At 36.4% G+C, this 13066-nt stretch overlaps 1 protein-coding gene across 1 annotated transcript in view; it reads right to left on the reverse strand.

Annotated features, from left to right (window-relative positions):
• The window catches only part of CCDC187 (coiled-coil domain containing 187), a 104793-nt gene that overhangs the window by 9829 nt on the left and 81898 nt on the right, over nt 1–13066 (reverse strand). Inside the window, 2 exon segments of the mRNA XM_020981877.2 lie at nt 2578–2741; nt 7193–7371. Coding sequence (XP_020837536.2) covers nt 2578–2741; nt 7193–7371 — 343 coding nt within the window.

Below are 13066 nucleotides of genomic sequence, written 5' to 3' on the forward strand. Positions count from 1 at the left end.
TGCTATAAGAAATGACAAGCAGGATGATTTCAGAAAAACCTGCTAGGACTTACATGAACTGATGCATAGTGAAGTGAACAGAACCAGGAGAACATTATACATAGTAACAGCAATATTGTCCAATGGAGAATTGTGAATGACTTAGCTATTCCCAGCAATACAATGATCCAAGACAATCCCAAAAGACTAATGATGAAGTATATTATCCACCTCCAGACAAAGAACTAATATTGTTTGAATACAGGTTATTTATAATATACATTAATATTTATATTTTATTTCTATTTATAACATACATGTAATATACAAACTATAATAAGCATGCTACTTTTCACTTTCATTTTTTCTTCAAAACTTCTTGAACAAAATGACTAATATGGAAATGTTTTACATAATTGCACATGTATAACCTATATCTGATTGCTTACCATCTCAGGGAGGGGGGAGGGAAAGGAGGGATAGAATTTGGAACCCAAAACTTTAAATAAGTTTTTTTTAAAAACCTGACAAAAAGGGCTTCTAGGTGGCACAGTGGAGAGTACCGGCCCTGAAGTCAGGAGGACCCGAGTTCAAATCCAGCCTCAGATACTTGACACTTACTAGCTGTGTGACCCCAGGCAAGTTACTTAACCCCATTGCCTAGCTTAAAAAAAAAAAACCTGACCAGTTTTAGGTCTCTACCCCTTTCTTTGATAGGATCAGATATCAAAGAGCTAGAAGATACCTCAAAGGCCATGTCCATAGTCCAACCTTCTCATTTTATACATGAGAAACTGAGGCCCAAGAAAGTTAAGTTACTTACCCAAGGTCATTCAGGTAGCAAGAATCAGAAGCAGGATTTGAATCCATGACCTCTGACTCCAGAGCCAGTATTTTTTCTACTCCACCATTCTATCTTCTTTAAAAACCTCTCTGCTAGCTAATCTAATAAATTAATTTATACTTCAATGTCAATTGCCAATAATGGTATAATTCCTTTCCCTTCTCATCTGATTTGTATTTAAACAGAGACTTCTAATGCCTCAACCCATGATTGGTGTGATTAATAATGGGAACTCAGACACCACGGTAGACTGGTTTGGTTGGAGGCCTTTCATCCAATGTACTACATATACTACTATACAATATATACACACACACACTTGGCACGTGTGTGTACACACAGGTGTTTCTTCTTCCTATACAGCTATCCAGAAAATTCAGCATTCTCTCTGAAAGGTTATTTGTATGAGAATATAACTAAGAAATTTAGGCTTAGAAGGAAGGATATCATTGTCAGCACTCTCCGTATCAGTTGAATTAGTAGTCGATGCCTATTTTTATAATGCTACTACCATTAACAGGATCACCAACTACTAACTTTTGAAAAACAGGAGCTGGGACAGTCAATTACAATTCAAGCCTAAGGCAGGTACATTTCCCATCTCTGCAGCCTACGTATTTTGATATCTAATACCAAGGATGTATAAGAAACCAATTCATAAAACCTGGGATGTAACATCTTAACATGTATCAGGAAATAGCATGGCACTTGAATGACAAGGAGGTAGATCCTGCAATAAGCAAGTGAAATGTTTATTACCACATATGAGGTGAGGGGAGAGAACCAATTTCTCTTCTTATTACCTTCTATCTGACTTTTTAAGCATTCATGAAAAGAATAGTGTCAGAAAAGGACTAAATTTAAAGGATTAATTATTCTTGAATTATACTTGCATCCCAAGGATCTATTTGATGGTGTAAAGATTTTGTATGACACCCAGTATATCTCCACCATAATAGGTATTGATACAATTATACCAATGTGTTCACATTCTTAATAAATGAAAACACATTTGTCAGTACCATTGGCAGATAAGTAATTTCTTCAGACTAATTTCCAAAATGTCCACAGAAAACTTAATCAAATAGTTTCAGAGGGCATGTCCATATCAGCATTTTTCCAAATAGGGAGTGGCGATGGGGTTAGGGAGAAGCTATCAAAATTATTTTCATCTGCTCTATCATTTTCAGCAGAAGGAAGGGGAAGACTGTCACAAGACCAGGAAGAATCAATAACAATAGCACCCCATGTCTATATATTTAATGCCACCTTAAAAATATTCTAAGTTGATGTTTAGGGAAAAGAGACTTCCTTCAGTTTGAGAATATTAGGAGCCAGTTTTCTTGGGCCATTGCCATAGGTGCAGTCCCTGCCCTAGCCATCTAGGTTTACATAGAGAAAAACGATTTCAGGATCACGGGTAACACCCCAAGCTACAGCCACCTGTTTCACAAATGTTGGTAACTAGGGAGACCAGATGAAAGATTGTGGATGACTCATTGTAGGCTATTTCCCATTGTTGATGCGTATGATTAGCAGAATCCTATTCAGATACAAGGGATACTGTAGTATCATTTGTGTTTTTTTTAAAAGACCATTTAAAAAAAGACCATTTTAATTGTTGCTGTAAAAGAATAATGGTTTGGATCTGATACCTGTTAAGCAAAATGTATTTTTCCTTAATGACACCAAAATTACTGCATGCCTTTCCTTTTTCCTCGCAGAAGCATCATCAACTGCAAAATCAATAATACCTTTATTTTCCTGGTCGTCATTCTCCACGAACTGGCCCAGAGTTTGTTCCCTGTGGTCAGGCATGTTACTGACCATTGATCTGTCCTTTCCCCCCTTCAGCCACTGTGGCTGTAGGCATGAGTCCTCCTCAGGTATCCCCTGGATCTCCCTCTCAGCAAGAAGGCTGCAAGGCAGTTCAAAAGAGTGGTTAATGTTTTCTGACCCAGATAATGCTCCTCTTATGGGAACCACCATCTGAATGGAACTCTGTGTCCCCAGGACTCTGCAGCATTGTTGTTCTGGGGTGGAGGGAGGAGGCTTCTTCCTTTTTTGGCTGTTTGATTAACTGTGTCAAATCCTTAGGTGAAGCATTAATAGTCTGTGCCCAGTGGTTAGAGCACCACGTATAACTAAGGTTATATGGTTATCATCCCTGCAGGGACTGTGTAAATTTAAATTATTTTCCACTCACAGACTGCATACTTAATCAAAGCTGGGTGCTTTTTGTTACGAGGAGAAATGGATGAGTGAGGACGGATGATTCAGTAGAGTCTATCCACACTGCTTGAGACAATGTAGCCAGTGACCTACTCATAGTAGTTCACAGGAGCATCATTGTCTTGCTTTCAATAAATACCTAAAACAAATTTCCCCCCAAAATAATTTCAAACTCCACCAATTCAGATTCTGCCTTTCCAGTCAGTCTGATGGGGGTGGGGAGAGTTTAGAATACCTCCAGGTTTCCTGTTAGTCTGGTTTCTGGAGTATGTATTTCCAGGCCAACATGTTATTACAGAGCCTGAGACTTAACTTGAAAGTGTCCTCACATTTCTCTATGTACATTCTCAATAATATATCTTTCTCTCTTCATCTACCTGGAAATCACTACAAATAAACCCAGTTATGACTTTTGGGGTCTTGCCCAAAGACCCTTCAAGTATAAGGTCACTTCTATAATCCAATGTTATCAAAATGTCTGCCTTTAATTAGCTTTGGTAGCCCCAATAATGTGAGATCATGCTGTTTCAAAGAGTGGAAGAGTCAGCTTCAAATTGTAACAGAGAAATATTGAGAGTCATTAACACATCCAGGGGACAGCCAGGATCAGGATGAAGAAGAAACTACAAAGCATGACATTTAAGGAATATTTGAAGAAATAGGAAAGTTAAACCTGGAGAAATAAATGCTTATTGAGACCATAATTGTCTCTATGTATCTGAAGAGCTGTCGTTTGGAAGAACTATTAAATTTGTTCTATGTAGCTCCAAAGTAAAAAGCTAGTCAGGACCTAAGGATGAAAGTTATAAGAAGAGAGTTTATCTCAGCATAAGAAGTTCTTCACTATGAGAACTGTCCAACAATTGGATGGACTGTCTTTTAAATCATTGCTCCTTATCACTGGAGGTCTTCAAATGGAGACCAGAATAACTACTTATTGGGAATGCTAAAGAGCAGATTCCAGCACTGTGTGGAAAGTTGAATTAGATAATTTCTAAAGTCCCATATAATTCTAATATCTGACTCTCTTCTTTTGGGCTAAGGGTTCTTAACCAGTGGTTTCAATTTTTAAAAAAGATATCATAACTATTTTTAATATAATTGGTTTCTTTTATAATCCTATTTTATTCCATGCATTTAAAGCCATTCTGAGAAGGTTCACCAGATTACCAAAAGGATCCATGACACAAAAATAGTTAACAACTCCAGTTTAAGGCCCTTTCAGTTCCCCAAATATAGATGAGTCTTCCCTGTTGCACCTACCACAGTACAGAATTGCCATAGGAGGTGTATTTTATGACTTCAACTGTTTTACCCATGAGCTAGGGAAGAGATATGCATGGCAAAATCTTTCCAGTAGCCAACTCTCCCAGACCACTGGGAAGAGAATTAGTTTTGCTACTTCCAAAGCAAAGTACAATAATACCTTAAAGCTCTAGTGGAAATTTTTAAAAATTACAAAGGGTTCAGGATTTTTTAGTTGGTAAACCTACATCAACTCCTAGAAGAATTTGCCTGGTATAAGGGATGGGGAAACTTACTTCTTCATTTTCCATCCCCACCATCCTGTCATCACTTGTCCAGATGCTTTACTTCCAAGCATCCCAAAAGAAAAAATGCTCCTGTTAATGATTCAGGAGAGTCCTAATCAAGCCTAGTCTCTGTAGGCAACATCATTATCGTCAATGTAAAGTATTTATTGTCATTACCTTTATGCAAAGAACTGTATAATTTTTTCCATATTGATCAGGAAAAAAAAGAGTGACAGCTTTTAGTCATACTTTCCTTTCTCCATATAGGAAACTCTTGGCTGTTCTTCCTATTCTTCTTCAGTTATAACATTACCTCCTTACATCCATATAGTTTACATCCATATAGTACTTGTGACACCCTGAGGGCTTTTGTTTAAATTATTTCACTTTACTTAACCAGTAAATAATCATGGAGTGCCACATTATAGATAATGATGCAAAGGCTAAGCAGAGTGAAATGACATGCCTTAAGGTAGGCTGGCCAATTAGTGGCAGAACTGGGACTGGGATATGGGTTTCCTGCAATTAAGGTCTCTTCTACCAAATATATGACACTGTATCATATACTATACTGAACTTTACCCTCATCCATGTACTATACTGATATACTATACTGAGCTTTGCCCTCACCCTCACCCTTGCACTTACCCTGGATCTGTGCAGGGTATACATAAGGAGTTTAATGGCCACTGGTTTAATATTTATTTCATATTTTATGCTTCCCAAGGACAGCATAGACTCTACTTAATTCTTTATGCATTGTGTTGAACTTAGTGCTGCAGATAAATCCACATGGAATAATGTGTTGGGATAAAGGTTTTTGATATCTGTATTATGTGGGTTTAGGGTGGATTGGGTATGGTCACACAGCGAGGCCTATCAGTTGGAATGACCCAGATTTGTGTGTTTCACCTATGAGAGGGAAGTTGAAGATTCCTCTCTTTCCCTTTCCAGTCCATTGGGCTACATTAGGAGAAATAGGCTGAATAATTTTAAAAAGTCTCCACTGATTTATTTTGTGCTTATCTGGCTACAGTTTTCTTTTAAAATACACTCAAACCCTCCCCATCTCTCACTCCATGAACCCTCTCTGCTTTCCCCGAAGCTGACATCCAGCTCCCAAGACTCAACAGGCACTCTCCATCCTGGAAAGGTTCTGCTAACTACTTGGGCTAATGGTCACTGTGCCAGCATAAGCAACCTTCTCAGTAATAAGCAGGAAAAGTGCAGCCAAGAAACCTTTTTAAAGATGGCTGTGACTTGTAATCAATAGGAACATGAATTATAGATCAGTTTCAAGCTGAGATTTATTTGAAAATTGCACCCACAGGGAAGCAAAGTGCAGTACTGACGCATTGGCTGTTGGAACAGGGAATTATTTCCTTTTACTCACAGAGATTTTTTAAAATAGTCCCTGACCTTTCCCTAAAATAAATAATGCTCCAAATATCACAAGCCTTCTGTAAGGGGCTACTATGGATCACTGAATCTGCTTTGGCAGACCACTGCTCAGTGTGAGGCTCCCTTTCTCAACCTATCTCATCTTCAACTGTCACATCTCCATCATCATTCACATTATCTGTTGCATTGATTGAGCATTAATATTTGAAAGGTAGGGAAATAGGTCATAATTTATGGGTGCAACAATGTTTATAGATTATAAAGTCATTTTAGGTAGCCAGCCACTGAAAGGAAGCCAGGCCCTTTAAATGGAAATGTACTTTCCTAGAGGTCAGTAATCCACTTTAATTAAACCAATTTTCATTTCAAAGGGAAAATTAGGATTTACACAGCATTTTAAAAAAAATTCCTTGTTGGGGGCAGCCAGGTGGCATGGTGGATAGAGCACCAGTCCTGAAGTCAGGAGGACCCGAGGTCAAATCTGGCCTCAGACCAAACACTTGACACTTACTAGCTGTGTGACCCTGGGCAAGTCACTTAACCCCAACTGCCTAAAAAAAAAATCCCTTGATGAATAGTGAGGCCAGTATCTTTGTGTGTCAAACATTTCATTCTCAACATAGTCATTCAATAGGGTTACCTGGACTGATTCAGCACAAATTTCAATAATTTCTTTTCTATAGAGAGCTCAAAGAATGGATAATGTTATACAATGCTGTGAGCCTATCATCCTTCTCTATATTCAAGGAAATAAATAATCAAATTATTGGGACTTCACAGATATGTAATTCTGGTCTCAATATTTGTCTCTGCTCATTCAACCAGACCATACTCTTCATTTTGGACTCTAGCTTCCTAAATCCTAATGGCAGGGCAGGGAGGTAGGGAGTGGTGTCAGAGTTAAGAAGAAAGATTTCAAAAGCCCATATGTGGCCTCATAAAGAGAAGATAGAGGCTAAGGGTACTTCACATCCATATATAAGAAATCCCTTTGTCCACGTGTCTTATTCTCATTTGTTGCTCCAGATCATACTGAAACCGCATCGTTAAGTTGTTAAGTCTCCAGAAGGTAGGAAGCTCAGTGGATAAACCATCCCTGTAGAGCACAGCACAGCACCACATGCAAACAGGTGCATTAAAAATGATTTTTAATGTTAAGGTTCAGGTTACCTTACAAGTCCCCCAAAAAAGAAATCACACTCACTGTGTGTTCTCACAGCATTTCAGGTTTTTTCCCAGGTCAGACAAGATTGAAGGTGATCTTCCTAGGTAAGATGATATTGACAACAAACGCTCTGGACTCCTGACTAGTTTCTCTGGTCTGAAGACTCTCTCGGCTTTGGACTTCTGGCCTTCTTTAGCTTCTGACCAGGGACTGGAAAACTACAAAAAACAGTTCAGATTATTCTACAGCACTTCAAATCCTTGCAGGAGGAAGTGACAGAATTCACTATTGGGTTAAAAAAAATGCACATAATTGACAAAGAGATTATATGCTTGTGCAGGGTAAAGGTCAAAAGAACTAAGGGACAGATAGGACAAGTCAACAGCAAAGGAAGTACATTTTTATCTACGTAAATGGATTTTGCTGGAGCAGACTATGCTCAGAATGCTAAATTAGCTTGTATTATTTCCTTGAGCAACAAGTAAGTGTCCTCTCATGGGAGACGATGTTTTCTTCTGAAGTCAAGAACACTTTCCACTCTAAGGATCTTTCCGGCTTTAACTTTACCAACTTCATTTCCTTCAGTTCCCCACAGAAATGTTGATTCAGAATCTTAGAATCATAAAATATTCCTCAGGTGAAAGACAGAAAAGAATGTCTTGTATATTCCAAAATATTCATCACAGCACTTTTTTTTATGGTAACAAAAAACTGGAAACAAAGTCAATGGCTAATGATTGGGGAATAACTAAACAAAATGTGGAACACAAATGTGATGAACTACTTACTGCGCCATATATGATGAATATGAAGAATTCAGAGAAGCATGGGAAAACTTATATGAACTAAAGTAAAATGAAGTAAGCACAACCAGGAAAACAGTATACATAATTACTATAACAATGTAAACAAAGTATAAAACAAAATGGAACACTTGCTGAAGGGTAGTCCCAGAGAAGAAAAGAGATAATGTGCCTCTCACCATTCATTGCAGAGTTGGGGGATTCGGGTATAAAATACTACATAAACTGTGAGATGCCACTGACTTGTTGGCCAGTTTTGCTTATTTTTCCCTCCTTTTTCCTTTTCAAATCTTTTTACAAGTGGCAGCTCTCTTGGTAGTAGAAGCAGAAGGAATATATTCAGAAATAAATGTAATGTTAAAACAAAAATAATCAATTTAAAAAGGATTTGAACAATCACAAACAATTCCAAAGGACCTATGATGAAGCATGCTACCCACTTCCCAATAGAGAATAGATGGACTCAAGAGGACCAACTGAGACATTTTGGGGATATAGCCAAATGGAGGAATTTGTTTTGTTTGACTGCATATTTGTTACAAGGCTTTTCTTTTTCTTTTTTTTTTCTTAATGGGCAGATAGAAGGGAAATGACATAGATTTTTGTTAATTAAAATCTCACTTTTTAAAAAAGAAATGAATATAATATAAAAAACAAAAAGCATCAATAAAACAATAAAAAAAGATCAGAAGTCATCTAATCAGTCCAACTCCCTCATGTTACAGAAGAGGAAACTGAAGCCCAGAGAAGAAAAGTAACTTGTTTTTGTTTTTATAAATAATTTATTTTTAGTTTTCAACATTTACTTCCATAAGATTTTGAATTTGAAATTTTTCCCCTTCATCTCCTCTCTCTGCCCCCAACAACGGCATGCAAACTGACATAGGCTCTAATTATACACTCATCTGAAGCATATTTTCCCATTAGTCATGATGTAAAGAACAATTAGAACTAATGGGAGGAACCACAAGAATGAAGGAATAAAACAAAATGACAAAAGGAGAGCAAATAGAATGCTTCCATCTATATTCAGACTCCATAGTTTTTCTCTGGATGTAGATAACATTTTCCATTGTGAGTCTTTTGGAGTTGTCTTAGATTCTTGCATTGCTGAGAAGAGCCAAGTCTATCAAGTCAGTCATCATACAGTATGGTTGTCACTGTGTACAGTGTTCTCCTGGTTCTGCTCATTTCACTCAGCATCAGTTCATATAAGTCTTTCCAGGTTTTTCTGAAGTTTACCTGCTCATCATTTCTTATATCATAATAATATTCCATTACATTCATATGTCACAACTTGTTTAGTCATTCCCCAACTGGGGGGCATCCCCTCAATTTCCAATTCTTTGCCACCACAAAAAGAGCTGCTATAAATATTTTTGTACATGTGGGTCCTTTTCTTGTTTTTATGATCTCTTTGGGATATAGACCTAGAAGTGGTATTGCTGGGTCAAAAGGTATGCACAGTTTGATAGCCCTTTGGGCATAGTGCCAAATTGCTCTCCAGAATGGTTGGATCAGTTCACAACTCCACCAACAGTGCATTAGTGTTCCAATCTTCCACATCTTATTCAACATTTATCACTGTCCTGTTTTGTCATGTTACATAATCTGATAGTTGTGATGTGGTACCTCAGAGTTGTTTTGATTTGCATTTCTCTAATCAATAGTGATTTAGAACATTTTTTCATATGACTAGATATCTTTAGTTTCTTCCTCTGAAAACTGCCTATTCATATTCTTTGACCACTTATCAATTGGGGAATGACTTGTATTCTTATAAATTTGACTCAGTTCTCTATGTATTTTAGAAATGAGGTCTTTACAGAGACACTGACTACAAAAAAAAGCAAAAACTTTTCAATTTAATGTAACTAAAATTATCCATTTTGCATCTCATAATGTTCTCTATCTCTTGTTTGGTCATAAATTCTTCCCTTCTCTATAGATCTGAAAGGTAAACTATTCCTTGCTCTCCTACTTTGCCTATAGTATTAGTCTTTATTTCTAAATATTGTACTCCTTTTGACTTTATCTTAACATAGGGTATAAGATGTTGGTCTATGCCCAGTTTCTGCCATACTATTTTCCAGTTTTTCCAGCAGTTTTTGTTAAATAGTGATTTCTTATCCCAGAAGCTAGAGTCTTTGGATTTATCAAATAGTAGATTATTATGGTCACTGACTGTTGTGCCTTGCATACCTAACCTATTCCATTGATCCACCACTCTATTTCTTAGCCAGTACCAAGTAGTTTTGATGATTGCTGCTTTATAATACAATTTAAGATCTGGTATAGCTAGGCCACCTTCCCTTGCATTTCTTTACATTAATTACCTTGATATTCTGGACCTTTTGTTCTTCTAGATGCATTTTGTTATTGTTTTTTCTAGCTCTGTAAAATAATTTTTTGGTAGTTTGATGGGTATGGCACTGAATAAGTAAATTAATTTAGGTAGAATTGTCATTTTTATTAGCTCAGCCTACCCATGAGCAACTGATTTTTCCAGTTATTTAGATCTGACTTTATTTGTGTGAAAAATGTTTTGTAATTGTGTTCATATAGTTCCTCATTTTGTTTTGGCAGGTAGACTCACAAATAGTTTATAATATCTACAGTAATTTCTTTTTCTTTTCTAATTGCTATAGCTAACATTTCTAACACAGTATTGAATAACAGTGGTGATAATGGACATCCTTGTTTCACCCCTGATCTTACTGGAAATGCTTCTAGATTATCCCCATTACATATAATGCTTGCTGATGTTTTGTTTTTGTTTTTGCTCTTTTTTTTTGATGGGCAATCAGGGTTAAGTGACTTGCCCAGGGTCACACAGCTACTAAATGTTGTGTGTCTGAGGCCGGATTTGAACCCAGGTTCTCCTGACTCCAAGGCGGGAGCTCTATTCTCTGTGCCACCTAGCTGCCCCTTGCTGATGGTTTTTGACAGATGCTATCTATCATTTTAAGGAAAACTTCATTTATTCCTATGCTCTTTAGTGTTTTTAATAGGAATGGATATTGTATTTTGTCAAATGCTTTTCCTGCAGCTACTGAAATAATCATATGATTTCTGTTAGTTTTGTTGTTGATATGGTCAGTTATGCTGGTAGTTCTCCTAATATTGAACCAGCCCTGCATTCCTGATATAAATCCTACTTGGTCATAGTGTATCATCTTTAAGATAAATTGTTGTAATCTCTTTGCTAATATTTTATTTAAAATTTTTGCATGTATATTCATTAGGGAAATTGGTCTATAATTTTCTCTCCCTGTTTTGGCTCTTCCTGGTTTAGGTAACAGCACCATATTTATATCATAAAAAGAATTTAGTAGGATTCCTTCTTCACCTATATTTTCCCAAATAATTTATATAGTATTGGAATTAATTGTTCCTTAAATGTTTGATAGAATTCACTTGTAAATCCATCTGGCCCTGGAAATTGTTTTCTTAGGGAGTTCATCGATGGCTTGTTCAATTTCTTTTTCTGAAATGGGGTTAAGTATTTTATTTCCTTTTCCATTAATCTGGGCAATTTATATTATTACAAATATTCATCCATTTCACTAAGGTGGTCATATTTATTGGCATACAGTTGGGCAAAATAGTTCCTAATTATTGTTTTGATTTCTTCTTCATTGGTGGTGAATTCACTCTTTTCACTTTTGACACTGGTAATTTGGTTTTCTTCTTTCTTTTTTTCAATCAAATTAACCAAAGGTTAATCTATTTTATTGGTTTTTTCATAAAACCAGCTCTTAGTTTTATTTATTAGTTCATTAGTTTTTTTTAATTTCAATTTTATTAATCTCTACTTTGGTTTTCAGAATTTCTAATTTGTTAGTTAATTGAGGATTTTCAATTTGTTCTTTTTCTAGCTTTTTTAATTGCATGCCCAATTCATTGCTCTCTTCTTTCTCTATTTTATTCATGTAATCATTTAGAGATATAAAACTTCCACTAAGGACCATTTCCATTGCATCCCATTAGTTTTGGTATATTGTCTCATTATTGTCATTCTCTTCGATGAAGTTATTGATTGTTTCTATGAATTGTTGTTTGAACCACTCATTCTTTAGGATTATTTAGTTTCCAATTAACTTTTAGTCTGTCTTTCCATGGCCTTTTAATATATGTAATTTTTATTGCATCATGATCTGAAAAGGATACATTTAATATTTCTGCCTTTCTGAATCAGATTGTAAAGTTTTTATGCCCTAGCACATGGTCAGTTTTTGTGTAGGTGCCATGTACCACCGAGAAAAAAAGGTATATTCCCTTCTGTCCCCATTCAGTTTTCTCCAGAAGTTTAACCGTATTTAACTTTTCTAAAATTCTATTCATCTCCTCAACTTCTTTCTTGTTTATTTTGTGGTTAGATTTATCTAGTTCTGAGAGGGGGAGGTTGAGGTCTCCCACCAGTATAGTTTGCTGTCTATTTCTTCCTGTATCTCCCTTAACTTCTCCTTTAAGAATTTAGATGCTATACCACTTGGTGCATATATGTTTAATAATGATATTACTTCATTGTCTGTGGTAACTTTTAGCAGGATGTAGTTTCCTTCCTTATCTCTTTTAATCAGATCTATTTTTGCTTTTGCTTTGCCTGAAATCAAGATTGCTACCCTTGCTTTTTTTTTACTTCAATTGAAGCATAATATATTCTGCTCCAGCCTTTTACCTTTACTCTGTGTGTATCCTTCTGCTTCAAATGTGTTTCTTGTAAACAACACATTGTAGGATTATGGTTCTTAATCCATTCTGCTATCCATTTCCATTTTATGAGAGAGTTCATCCCATTCATATTCAGTTATGACTATTATCTGTGTTTTCCTCTCTATTCTATTTCCCCCCCCCCCGTTTATGCTTTTCCTTTCTCCCTTTCCCTCCTCAGTAGAGTCTGTTTTTGTTTTTAGTTTTTGTTTATGTTTTTTGGTTTTTTGGTAGGCAATGGGGTTAAGTGACTTGCCCAGGATCACACAGGTAGTGTCAAGTGTGTGAGGCCAAATTTGAACTCAGGTCCTCCTGACTCCAGGGCCAGTGCTTTATCTATCCATTATGCCACTTAGCTGCTCCCTCAGTAGAGTTTTGTTTGTTTTTTTTTTTAGGC

The sequence above is a fragment of the Phascolarctos cinereus genome, unplaced genomic scaffold (genome assembly GCF_003287225.1).
Source record: "Phascolarctos cinereus isolate Bilbo 61053 unplaced genomic scaffold, phaCin_HiC Scaffold_2;HRSCAF=192, whole genome shotgun sequence".
Classification (NCBI taxonomy): Eukaryota; Metazoa; Chordata; class Mammalia; order Diprotodontia; family Phascolarctidae; genus Phascolarctos; species Phascolarctos cinereus.